General features: G+C 43.8%; 1 protein-coding gene across 8 annotated transcripts in view; it reads right to left on the reverse strand.

The window, feature by feature from the left end:
- Window positions 1-12,447, reverse strand: part of DEPDC5 (DEP domain containing 5, GATOR1 subcomplex subunit) — a 121,971-nt gene that overhangs the window by 47,392 nt on the left and 62,132 nt on the right. For 5 of the 8 annotated variants that reach the window (XR_015767028.1, XM_088019711.1, XM_088019709.1 and 2 more), the window contains 3 exons: window positions 5,106-5,171; window positions 1,811-1,994; window positions 1,183-1,343 (listed from right to left, as the gene is read on the reverse strand). Coding sequence is in view for 7 of the 8 variants with exons in the window: in XM_088019711.1 (XP_087875837.1) it covers window positions 1,183-1,343; window positions 1,811-1,994; window positions 5,106-5,171 (411 nt within the window). In the remaining variant the exon portion in view is untranslated. The remainder of the gene's footprint in view (window positions 1-1,182; window positions 1,344-1,810; window positions 1,995-5,105; window positions 5,172-12,447) is intronic. The other 3 variants (XM_088019710.1, XM_028124664.2, XM_028124662.2) reach the window with 1 other exon arrangement.

Consider the following 12,447-nt stretch of genomic DNA (forward strand, 5'->3'; position numbering starts at 1 on the left):
GTTTAGGTCTCACCTCAAACATCACCTCCTCAAGGAAGCCATCCCTGACCCTCCCGACCAGATCAAGTCCTGTATTAAATATTCTCATAGCCCTTTGATTTTCTCTCACAATCTTTATCACAACGAGTAATTTTATTTCCTAGTTTGACTTACGTTATTTTTCCTCACTAAATGCCCCACAGAGTGGGAGCTTCAAAAATACTGTTGAATGAATGAATGAATTCTTATATTTATCAACCCATATTGTTGTACACCAGGCACAATGGTTTCCATTATAGAGGATAAAAACATGAAGCCAACAGTCCTGGCACTCAGTAAGGTTACTATTCAGTGCAGTCCAGAAAATGAAAAGCTTCATCATAAGCAACAAGACCTGGACTGGATGGACCACCAAACTCCCCCTCACAGGTCCACACTACTTTGATCCTCTGGCCTGAAGCACTTTAATGGAGCCAAAGATGATCTGAGGCTTTGAGCTGGGAGTTTAGGAGAGTGGGGAGGCTCATTAGCTACAAGGAGGAAGCAAGAGACTACTGGTTACTCATGGATTGTTCTGAGAAGTGATCACTGTTTCCTGATTCTAGGCACCCACATTTTATTCTCTCTACCTGACTTATTTTAGAAGAGCTCTCCAGAGCCTGGCTGTAACTCAATCGGCCTCACTGAGTCTCTGTCACTTATTATTCTCTACCACTCACAAATGATCCATGCTTGCTTCATCGTGCTAAGCTTCAATGACAAAAAGGAGAAGATGCATCCATAACGGGGGTGGGAGGGTGGGGGGAGTATAAATTCCAGGTTTAGGTAACATCTGAGAACCTGCTATGTGCCAGGTACTGTGCTAGAAATAAATATTGGGTCTAAAATATTCACAGTGTACTTTGATAGTTCACACCTGGCTCAGCTGCCTGCTATTGGTAGGTGTTGCCAAAGCCAGGCTGTGACATTCCTGAACTGGGTCATATCCCCTTCCTTAAAAGGAGAGCAGTAGATTAAAGAGAGTTTTAAGATAAATCTGGGCCTAGCAGAGACTTTATTCCTCATGTAAAAGTACAATTCAGAAAGAAAAAATTTTGTGTTGAAAAATTACTCCCGAATTTATCTATTCCCTACCATCTTGAGAACCTACTTGCACAAATTCAGTAGAAAAGAAAAAATGCAAGTCCAAGGAGAACAACTCACCTCGACTGTAGAGCGGGCTGCTGCTCAGTGGGGGTGGGACGGCGGGGTTGGGTTTCTGCGCCTTGGGCTGCACTATGATTTGGTAGCCCTGCATGAGACGCTGGCAGATGAACTCTTCAAATACCTGCTGGGCCGTCATCTGCACACCCTCCTCGTCCCTCCTGTGGAAACAGACGGTTGTTCGCATGGACATGCTTGGTCTAGGGCGGAGTGACACTCAAGAGTCCACATTCCCATCCTCTGTTTTGCTTTGACTCCACAAGCCAGCCCTGATAACCATTCCTTGGTGGCTCATAAAACTAACAATCTATAAACCAGTTTACCGAGAAATGATCAGTTCAAAGAGGCAGAAGAAGAAGGCAGGTAATAGCTAATAGCCATTCCTAGAATAGCTCAAATAGCTAATCTTAGAAAAAAAGATCAGATCTAGTGTGTCCAGAAAAACCACCACAGAAAAATCTGAGAAAGCACCCATGAGGAGAAATGGCTAGAGAAGGCATGTCAATAGAACCCTGAAGAAAAAAATGACAGTTCTTTGCTTCATAAGATTCTCTAACCAGAAAAGGAAGACACAGGTTTGAGAACGCAGTGCCTGGACGCGCATCCAACACCCTCCTCTGACACCGACCTGTCAATGTCTGCTTCCGGAAGGAGATCGTAACAGCCCTCCGTGTAGTCGTTCTGCAGGCCCTGGCGGTCGGGGAAGTAGTCGGTGGTGAGGGGGAGGCACGCCGGAGTAGTAAGAGACTTCCAGTCCACTCCAACTGTGCAACAGAAGCCTGGCACTACAGGGGGAGCAGACAGTGTCAGAACTGCCTCGTGTAACAGAGGAGAAAGGTGCGTGCGGTCACCAGGGCAGATGCGGGGGCGGGGGGGTGGGAGGGACGACGTGGGCAGGACGGGGGAGGAGTTCATAGTGACCGGTGATAACATTGCCAGGAAACGGATGGAGAGGAAGAAAGGGGGTGGGGGGAGGGAGAAAGAGAAACAGAGTTTGTTAGACAATGCAGTGCACGTGCTCATCCAATCCCATCATGCAAATGGGATTCACAGCTGGTACTTTTCATTTTCTACCGATCTTAAGCTACAGCCACAATGCCAGTGAGGTTACTGCAGGGTAGCGCAGGCAGAGTTACATGTGGAAGCAAATCAACGTTCCAAGGGCTCAAGCCAGAGCCTCTCTGAAGGACTGCAGAGTGGCTGGTGGGGAAAGAAGAGCTCAGCCAGATTTGGGAGCGAACAGCACATGGTAGCAGAATTTAGGAATACTTTCAGAATTGTAAAAATAAGTCACAGATCCAAAAGGGTAGGAGGAGAAATCAAGGAAGGATGTCTGGGAAGGTCACAAGGCCAGAACTTCAAGAGACAGAGTTTAACAATCTAGAAAGGAAAGCTGCAATCAGCAGAGTGGGCCCGATCACATGGTGTCCTGAGTTGCCTGCTCTTTGGTTTAAAGCAGGGTCTCTCCACCTTGGCACCACTGACATTTTGGACTGGATAATCCTCTGTCATGAGGGGCTATGCTTTGTATTACAGGATGTTGGACAGCATCCCTGGACTGTACTTACTCGATGCCAGTGGCATCTCCTGGTTGTAAAAACCAAGAGCGTCTGCAGTCGTTGCCCCATGTCCCCCCAGGGAGCAAAATCCTTCCCCAGTTGAGAATCACTGAGTCAAGGTAATAGGGCAGTTATCTCTTTAAGTAATTTAAGCAAAGATTATTTTTCAAATCTCTAGACAAGGGGGCAATATGAAGCAGAAATACTCCGTGCCTTTGCCTCTTAGTCTCAAGCAAGGGACACCTCCAACACTTTATCTTTTGCACAGTGCTAATGTGGCTTCCAGCGTGATACACCACTGTTGTCTCATCAGCCCTCACATGGCCTCTTTGCAGCAGGGACTGCAACATCATCGAGCCCTTTAAACACCTGGCCAAGATCAGAAGCCTCTCTGCCTGGGGATCTTTCCACCACATAGTGACAGAGACACACACTACCCAATACCACAGAGTCCCACGGAACTCAGCGTTAAAGGACAAGAGGACCAGTGTGCTAAGTCATAGCGGGAAACGTGCCCCATGTAGCCACCACTGCCTTGGGAAAGATGATTTGACCTACAAGAGGCCTAACCTCATGGTCTACGCAGGTCTTTGTGTGTTTGAATTCTGTCTCAGTGTAGTAAGAACACAACATGAGAACTACTCTCTTAACAAATGTTTAGGTGTACAACACAGTATTGTTAACTTGGGCACAGTGTGTACAGATCCCTAAGATTTATTCATCGTGCATAACTGGAACTTTACACCACTGATCAGCAACTCCCCACTTCTGCCTCCCCTCAAGCCTCTCACAACCACCATTCCACTCTCTGATTCTACGAGTTGGACTATACACAGGTCTTGTTAACTTATTAACACTTCAAGAATTGAAAACACAACCCAAAAAGAGCCTAACTGATCACCCCAATTTCCTTATATGCCAGATGAAGGGATGAGCTTGTTCCTACTTCCTTGTTTTAGGACCAGGAGCGGAAGGAAGACACCAGATAAAACCACAGTGGGAAGCCAGAAGCAGAAGACAGTCATATCTTTATGCCCTCTTAGATCGTTCTGGCTCTCATTAGCATCCTGTCCCTCAGGATGATAAATATCTTTCAGAAATGTTTTCTGCTGGTTACACACCGAGATACAGAGAATTCAAATGCCTGGGCCCAAATCCCATGTTGAGAAAAGCCCCTGATTCTTAGTTTAATGGTGTTCTTTCCCTGGGAAAAGACTGTGGCCTCTTTTCTAACTCCAGTATCTTCAGGCCCTATAAAGAGGGCCTCTGAGGAGGACCCACATCAATACCATTAACAATGATAAACATGGATTACAAAATCCAGTGCTAGGGTTGTACAGAAGAAACAGGCTCATCTATTCATTGCTGGAAGCTTTCTGGAAAATAATCAACCTGCCAACCATACTTTGGGGGAAATATATCCCAAGGATGTGAAGAGAAAGAAAAGATATACCCACTGCATCACGCATTATACCTGCATTCTACACTATTGTGAAGAAACTAGAAACCACCCAAATGATCGCCAATAATAAATGATTATTCAAACTGGGATGTGATGTGTTTGATACTGCTATTAAAAATGACTAATATGGAACGCCTGGGTGGCTCAGTCAGTGAAGCGTCTGCCTTCAGCTCGGGTCATGATCCCGGGGTCCTGGGATCGAGCCCCGCGTTGGGCTCCCTGCTGGGCGGGAAGCCTGCTTCTCCCTCTCCCGCTCCCCCTGCTTGTGTTCCCTCTTTCGCTGTGTCTCTTTCTGTCAAAAAAATCAATAAAATCTTAAAAAAAAAAAAAAAAGACTAATACAAGGGGCCTGAAGAAACAGCAGAAGGATTATTAAGTCAATCATAAGAGGGGGAAAAAAGACTCAATATATCTCTACTGGTTATAGCTAAGTAAAATAAAGTCTATCGGGTCGTAGGATTTTTTTCTGGTACTTTGCTATTGTAGATATTTAGATGTGCTCTTCCTGTACACAGATTTCAATAAATAAAGATGATTCAAAAAAAAAACGCAACCCAGTCAAACAATTTCAACTACAGGTCTGCAAATAGTTCCAGGCCCTCTTATTCCTCTGTTCCTCGGAGCCATCACAAGGCCCTTAAGGGCTAAAGCCAGCTCTGGACTGGTGTAAGGACCTCATGGGAATTCCGTTACCCTTCTCACGTGCCCTGAATCACATTCCAGAACAGGTTACCTGGCCACTCCCCTCTCACTTTCCATTGGAGAGGCTGGAGAGTTTTCCCTTACCACATTGTCTTCCAGTACCCCAGAGATGTGTGGACTGCCCACAGGGTTCCCCCTTGCTTCCTCATGCTCTGACCACCCCGGCCCTGACCCCACCCTAATCAGTTGCCCCTTCTTACTTGGGTCTGGAGAGGTAGAAACACTGTCCTCTAGAGAATCCTTATTCTGAGTCCTAGGATTCATACCTATGGAAAGATGAAAACAGGTTGTTTTAATAAGGCTCATTCTGCAGAAAAAAAGTTCTGGCCAGTTATGGTTGAAAGAGCCCAAAATTATAGCTAAAAATAAAAATGTGAACCAAGTACAAATTCTATGCTGAATATTTCAAATAGCACAAAAGAGTCAATCCAAGAAAAATGAGCAATCTAAAATTTGGGAATGAGCCAAAACTTTGCTCTGAGGTTATCAATACCATTCTTCGCCCAATGACACTGTTAGCATTCACATACATGCACATGCACGCACGCGCACACACACCACACACACACACACACACACACACACACACACACACACACACACAGCAAAAAGCAACCCACCACTTATTTTAAGAAAATGGACACATTTCAAAGTCATTTCAACTAACTGGAGAAATCTTTTGCAAATACAAAATGACCCACTTAAAGTTTATTTCACTCATTGGTCATCCTTATCATCTGGAATTTTCTTCTCCAAATCATGGCTTTCTGGAATATGACCTAGGACACATCAAAACTCACCACTTTTAAGAGAAAAACAATGATTTTCCCTATAGGTGGTCTGAAAGGAAAAACAGAAAGATTCTTTGAAATGTAACTTTTTGCCTGTAAAGTAACAGAACTAATTTTAAAGTACATATCAATATTTAAATATCCCTTTCTAAACATATATATTTACTAGAAAATTATGATACTATAAAAAAGATTGAAAAAATCCTCACCCAACTGTCAACAGTGGCTATCTGCGAGAAGAAGGTGGAGGAGGTAGTGGGAGGTAAACCAGAACTTGTAGTTTTTATTCTAGGTACTTGTGTGTCATGTGAATCTTTTATAACAAGAATAAATATGTATAAATCCCTTGTGGAATCTTTGAAAAGACAAGCCACAACATGGGAGAAAGCATCTGCAAATCACTTATTTGGCAAAGGACTTGACCCAGAATATATAGAGACCTCAAAACTCAAGAACAAGAATACAAACAACCTGATGAGAAATAGGACCAAAGATTTGAACACTTCACCAAACATATACAGAAGGCAAATAAGCACAGGAGAAGATGCTCAACATCCTTAGCCACGAGGGAAATTACCTCTACAGACCTCTTAGAATGGCTAAAATGACAAGTCACACCAAGTGTGACTATGGATGTAGAGCCATGGAAAACCTTATCCATTGACGGTAGGAATGCAGAATGGTGCACCACTTTGAGAAATAGTTTTGTGGCTTCTTTAAAAGTTAGACAAAAAAAGTTAAACAGACAGGGATGCCTGGCTGGCTCAGTTGGAGGAGCATGCAACTCTTGATCTCAGGGTCATGAGTTTGAGTCCCACGTTGGGTGTAGAGATTACTAAAATAAATAAACTTTTAAAAATAATATTAATGGGGCACCTGGATGACTCAGTCAGTTGAGCATTGGACTCTTGGGTTTCAGCTCAGGTTGTGATCTTAGGGTCATGGTGAAATCAAGCCCCACATGAGGCTCCACACTCAGCAGGGGTCTGCTTGAGATTCTTTCCCCTCCCTCTCCCTCCCCTTCTGCTCCTCCCCCTGCTTGCAGGCACACACACTCTCTCTAAAAATAAACAAATAAAATCTTTAAAAAATAATAATAAAAGTTAAAAAGATATTTACCATCTGACCCAGCAATTCCATGCCTAGGAAATTACTCAAGAGAAATAAAAACCAATGTTTACAAAAACCCGTTATGTAAATGTTTATGGTGGCTTTATTCATAGTTGCCAAAACCTGGAAACACCCCAAATATCTTGCAACTAGTGAAGGGATAAACAAATTAATACATACATACAATGGAATGCAACTCAGCAATAAAAAGTAATGAACATTTAACAACTTGGATGAATCTCAAACGCATTATATGCTGAATAAAAGAAGCAAGACTCAAAAAACTACGTACTGTATGATTCCATGTGCATGACATGCTGGGACAAGAAAAAACTAGAGGGACAGAGAACAGATCAGTGGGTTGCCAGCAGACAGGGGGTGGGGTTGAGTACAAAGGGACCACACAAAAAATCTGGGGGGGTAATGGAAGTGTTCTGTATCTTGCTTGATGTGTTTGTTGGTAGTTATATGATAGTACGCATTTGTCAAAACTCACAGAACTGTACGCTAAAAAGAGTGAATTCTACTGTATGTAAATTTTAAAATTAATAATTTTTAAAAATTTACTCGACAGAGAGAGAGAGTGAGAGTGCGCACAAGCGAGGGAGTGGCAGAGAGAGGGAGGGAGAAGCATCATGACCTGAGCAGGAGACAGGTGCTTAACTGAGCCATCCAGGCGTCCCTAAAATTAATAAATTTTTAAAAATTTAGAAAGATGATGGCACTTGGCCAAAACAATTTTAGAACTTCTTTTTTGGAACTGCCTTCAGTAGATTTTTCTTTATTACTAGTCTTCAGAATAAAAAGATAAAATTTATTAAGTCAGACAAATACAGTGTTTCATTTTATTCAAACCCTTGCTATGAGGCAGGTATGAGGTAGGTACTAATCCTTTTGTATAGACAAACTACAGCTCAGAGAAGTGAATTAACTTAGGGAAGATCGCACAGTAAATAGGTGAAAGCTGCATTTAAACTCTGCTCAACTCTACAGATGCTTCATTTCCTGACTCTCTGCGGCACCAGTTTTCAGCTATTGAAAATGTTAGCTGTTCTTTGTCAACAGCCAAAAGCCATTTGGAGCTAAATTTTCTGAAAAAGCTATCTTGGATAACAATATACATCTTCGTGCAGAACAAAGCATGGCTATTAAGAAGCAACGAGGTGGGGCGGGGGGCATCTGGGTGGCCCAGTCAGCTAAGATCAAGCTCCGAGCTGGGCTCCATGCTGAGTGGGGAGTCTGCTTCTCCCTCTCCCTCTGCCCTTCCCTTCCCCTTGCTCATGCTCACTCTCTCTCAAATAAATAAATAAAATATTTTTTTAAAAAAGCAATGAGGGGGGTTTTCTTTTCAGCCTGAGAACTGGCATGAAGGCAACTGGTATAAAACCAGCCTTCTCAAAGCATTCTGAGCACTAGGAAATTATTAAATATATTACCTCACAGGTTTAGATGCTAAATTTTGTCATTAGCGCATCTTTTTCTCTTTTTTTAAGAAAACCCAAATCCAGATTGGGTCTATAAAAACTGAAATTCTTACACTAATAAAGGAACAGTTCAACTTATAACTTGTGTGGGCAATTCTTTGAGCTCAAAGAGGCAAACCAGTAGGGATTCTCAGAGCAGCTCTGGCTTCTAGGTCAAAAGTAGAACTGTGCCATCTCTAACAGACAAAAGAACACTTAAGGTCACAGGGCGCCTGGGTGGCTCAGTCGTTAAGCGTCTGCCTTCGGCTCAGTCATGATCCCGGGGTCCTAGGATCGAGCCCCAAATCGGGCTCCCTGCTGGGCGGGAAGCCTGCTTCTCCCTCTCCCACTCCCCCTTGCTTGTGTTCCCTCTCTCACTGTGTCTCTCTCTGTCAAAAAATAAATAAAGAAAGAAAGAAAGAAAGAAAGAACATTTAAGGTCACCAGCCTTTTATGCCACACATACACACACACAATTTTACTTTTAAAAAACAGCAATGAAAAATATTTAAAGAAAGTTATTTTGTGCTCTTTTATGAGGCTCTTTATACACAGTTTTCTTGCAGTTCAAGCCCAACAAACTGCTGCTCCCACCAGCCCTGCCTTTAAGATTTTATTTTCAGTCAAATGGACTGGCTATCGGCATATGATGGCCTCACTGTTTGAGATGACCGAGGGGAGACCCCATGGTCAATCAGCTCTGCTCCAACCTAACATTTGTGAATGAGACCTCACTCTCAGCATTCAAAGCCAGATATTCAACTTGGGGAACCAATGCTGAAAATCACCATCTTAGCTTTGTCTTTTGACATCTCTTCAGAGTCAAGAAATCTGAATTTGGGGGCACCTGGGTGGGCTCAGTCAGTTGAGCATCCAACTCTTGATTTTGGCTTGGGTCATGATCTCAGTGTCATGGGATAGAGCCCGACATCGGGCTCTGCGCTCATCGGGGAGCCTGCTTAAGATTCTCTCTCTCCCTCTCCATCTGCCCCTCAGCCTGCTCGTGTACATGCACATACATGCTCGCTCGCGCTCTCTCTCTCTCTCTCTCTCTCTCAAAAATAAATAAATAAATAAATCTTTTAAAAAGAAGAAGTCTGAACATGTTCTTTGCTTGCTAACCTCAGGCCAAAATGGGTAATCAGTGTGGAGCCTTCAGGACTGGTCCTGGGTGACATCTAGAAGCTTGTGCATGGGGCTAGTCACTTCTCCTCTCTGGGCTACAGAGATGGCCCTTACCCACAAAAATCCCAGCCTGGCCTGGGTGAATGACTCTGAGGCCCTTTCCTGCAGCCTCAGTATGCTATGATTTACTTTTTACTTCAGCTCTCAGGCTGCCACATGTACCTAATACTCAACACAAATACCAAGTTGCAGATTCTGAGTCCCAATACCACAGGGAAAGAAAGTAAGGCATCCAGTTGTTTTCTTTCCCAAAATTATCTACAGCACTTATCCCCAAGGAAGGGAATGACAGTGACAGACAAGTCTTATAAATGGGTGCCCAGTTAAAGAAACAAGAGGGATAAAAACTATCTCCCCAGGGCGCCTGGGTGGCTCAGTTGGTTAAGTGTCTGCCTTCAGCTCAGGTCATGATCTCAGAGTCCTGGAATCGAGCCCTGTGGTGGGCTCCCAGCTCAGCGGGGAGTCTGCTTCTCACCCTCCCTCCGCCCCTCCCCCTGCTTGTGCTCGCTCACACTCTCTCTCTCTCTCTCACTCTCTCTCTAATAAATAAATAAAATTAAAAAAAAAAAAAGACTATCTCCCCAGTCTCCTCGGCCAACTGGTCACTGCTGGGCAGCATGGTGAAAAACAAGTGAAGAGTGCAGGTATGAGGTCCCAGCCAACAATGCTTGAAATGAAATTCTACAGGGCCAGGAGGGAAACCCACACAGGCACCACTCCTGTGAATCGTGACTCGCATATGAATCATGTCCAAAGGCAGGAGAAAATCTGAGTCATGCCTGAGTGCCTGCAGATGGTGCAAACTGTCAAGCCCAGGAGGTCAGAGATGAGGTTTTCCTGTTTCTTTTCTATTTTTTAATGAAATGAAAAGATAACTAGTTGTTTATTTAGACCCCACTTTGTCCCCAAATGAGAACCTACTGTGACAATTTTGTCCTTAAGGAGCCCAATCTACCTTTGCTCCTTACAACAACCCTGTGAGGCAGGCAGGCAGGTAAAGATCTTTATCCCCTTTATAAAGATGATGAACCTGAGCATCAGCAAAGGTTGAAGGCTAAACTCTAGGGCTGGGGCACTCCCTCATCTATCATATCAGAATGTAGCAGATGTCACAGGTTCAAACTGCACAGTAACCACTAAGTCCTGCTCCCCACAAGAGGGCTTCCCTTTCATTGTTGTTACCCTGCACAAAACTGCTTCAAATCGAACTGCAAGTGAATGGCGAGCCAGAGCTCCCTGAGGTGAGAACTGGTGTCTTAATCATTTTGTTTCTTCTCAGGCCTTAGCACAGTGCCTACAGTTCCATAAACATTTCTGGAATGGGTAAGAGTATAGTGAGTTTGAAGAAAGCAAACCATATTCCATGAGGATTGAGGATGGCTTGAAAGGAAAGTCACTTCAAAAACAAGCAAGGGAGAAAAAGACTATCCAAGCCTTTGAGAAAAGGAATCCAGTTAATTGTTCAATAAGGTTGTAAGACAGGGAAGAAAAGCACTCTTCAGTGAAGGGAAAGCTAACCTCAGAAAGCTTTTTAGTATTCATTCAAATACCTGATATGTGCCAGGAACTGTTTTAAGTTCTGAAGATACAGCCACGAGTGAAACAATCCTTGCCTTGTTGGAGCTTACAATAAAAAATACAAAATGAAAAGACCTAGTATGACAGGTGGTATTCTGGAGAAATAATAGGCAGGGAAGATGGATGGGGAGTGGGTAAAGAGTGGCAATTTGGGTAAGACCTAAAGGAAGGAATAGAACAAGCTGTGGGTAGGATGGCCATATCATTTATCATCCAGGACACCTTCGAGAGTGAAAGGGGACACTATTAGTAATTATACAGGACAATGAATTCAAACAAGGACTGTCCTGGGCAAACTCAGACATGTGGACCTTACCCATAAAGCTCTTCACTGTGAGGGCAGAGCAGAGGGAAGAGCAAGAGAAAGCACCTCAGGTGCAGAATGTGCCTGATACATTTGGGAAACCACTTCACCCAAGTGTGAGGGGGAAGCAGGAGACGAGGTCTGAGAGTAACAAAGAGGTCGCAAGAGGCGGGGGCTCTGTCGGCTACTGTAACACCTTCAGCTTTTAATCCGAGTGCACTGGGAAGCCCCAGAGGGTTCTGTGCACAGAAGTTTCATGATCTGACTTCTATTTTCAGAGGGTCACACAGAACTGCTGTGCTGGAAATAAACTACATGAAAGGACAAAAGAAGGAAGCTGAGAGAACAGTTAGTGGGATACTGCAACAATCCAAGCAAAAGAGGAAGGTATCTTGGACAGGGCTGGGGCTGATGGAGGTGATGACATCTATGGAAAGATTCGAGATATATCCTGATAGATCTGACATTAATTGGTTATTGTACATGGTAATAAAAATTAGAGTGATTTTTACCTAATCCTTTCTGTGGCTGGCTAACATAATTGATCAGGAAGCACAAGATAGAAGATGGGAGTTCAAGTCCTATGGGAGCCCAATGCTACAGCCTACCTCCTGATGACCCCTGGCCCCTTTGAAAACACATGCTACTGGTCGTAAAGGGACTGGGCAAAGGTAAGGATGATCCTACTTAACGCTCTCACCCTGACTAGAAAAAGAATCCAAGGAGCCCATACTTTTTCTAAGAAGCAACACATTCTAGAACATATTTATGTATTGCACACTTGCATACCAATTAAAGAGAATAATTTTGTGGACTGTTCAAATGCTTCTCACATATGGCAGCTTGGTCGTGGAAGCACAAATTCACTTGTCAATAAATGTGCTAAACACTGTGGGGAGAAGATGAATAAAGATAAGCTCTCTCAGTCTAGTGCAGAGACAGACACAGAAACAAACAGCGGGATCATGATATGCCAAGTAGCACAATTGTGTTATGCATATGGAGCTCTGTGGAAACATGCCTACCATCTCCCGGGAAGGCCTGGGGATGAGGGAGAACCACCAGGGAGGGCTTCAAAGATAAGGTATTGTTGGGCTTGAATCCTAAAGAC

The sequence above is a fragment of the Eumetopias jubatus genome, unplaced genomic scaffold (genome assembly GCF_037043125.1).
Source record: "Eumetopias jubatus isolate StellerSeaLion01/CBP00866 unplaced genomic scaffold, mEumJub1_p1.0 scaffold_16, whole genome shotgun sequence".
NCBI classification, from domain to species: domain Eukaryota; kingdom Metazoa; phylum Chordata; class Mammalia; order Carnivora; family Otariidae; genus Eumetopias; species Eumetopias jubatus.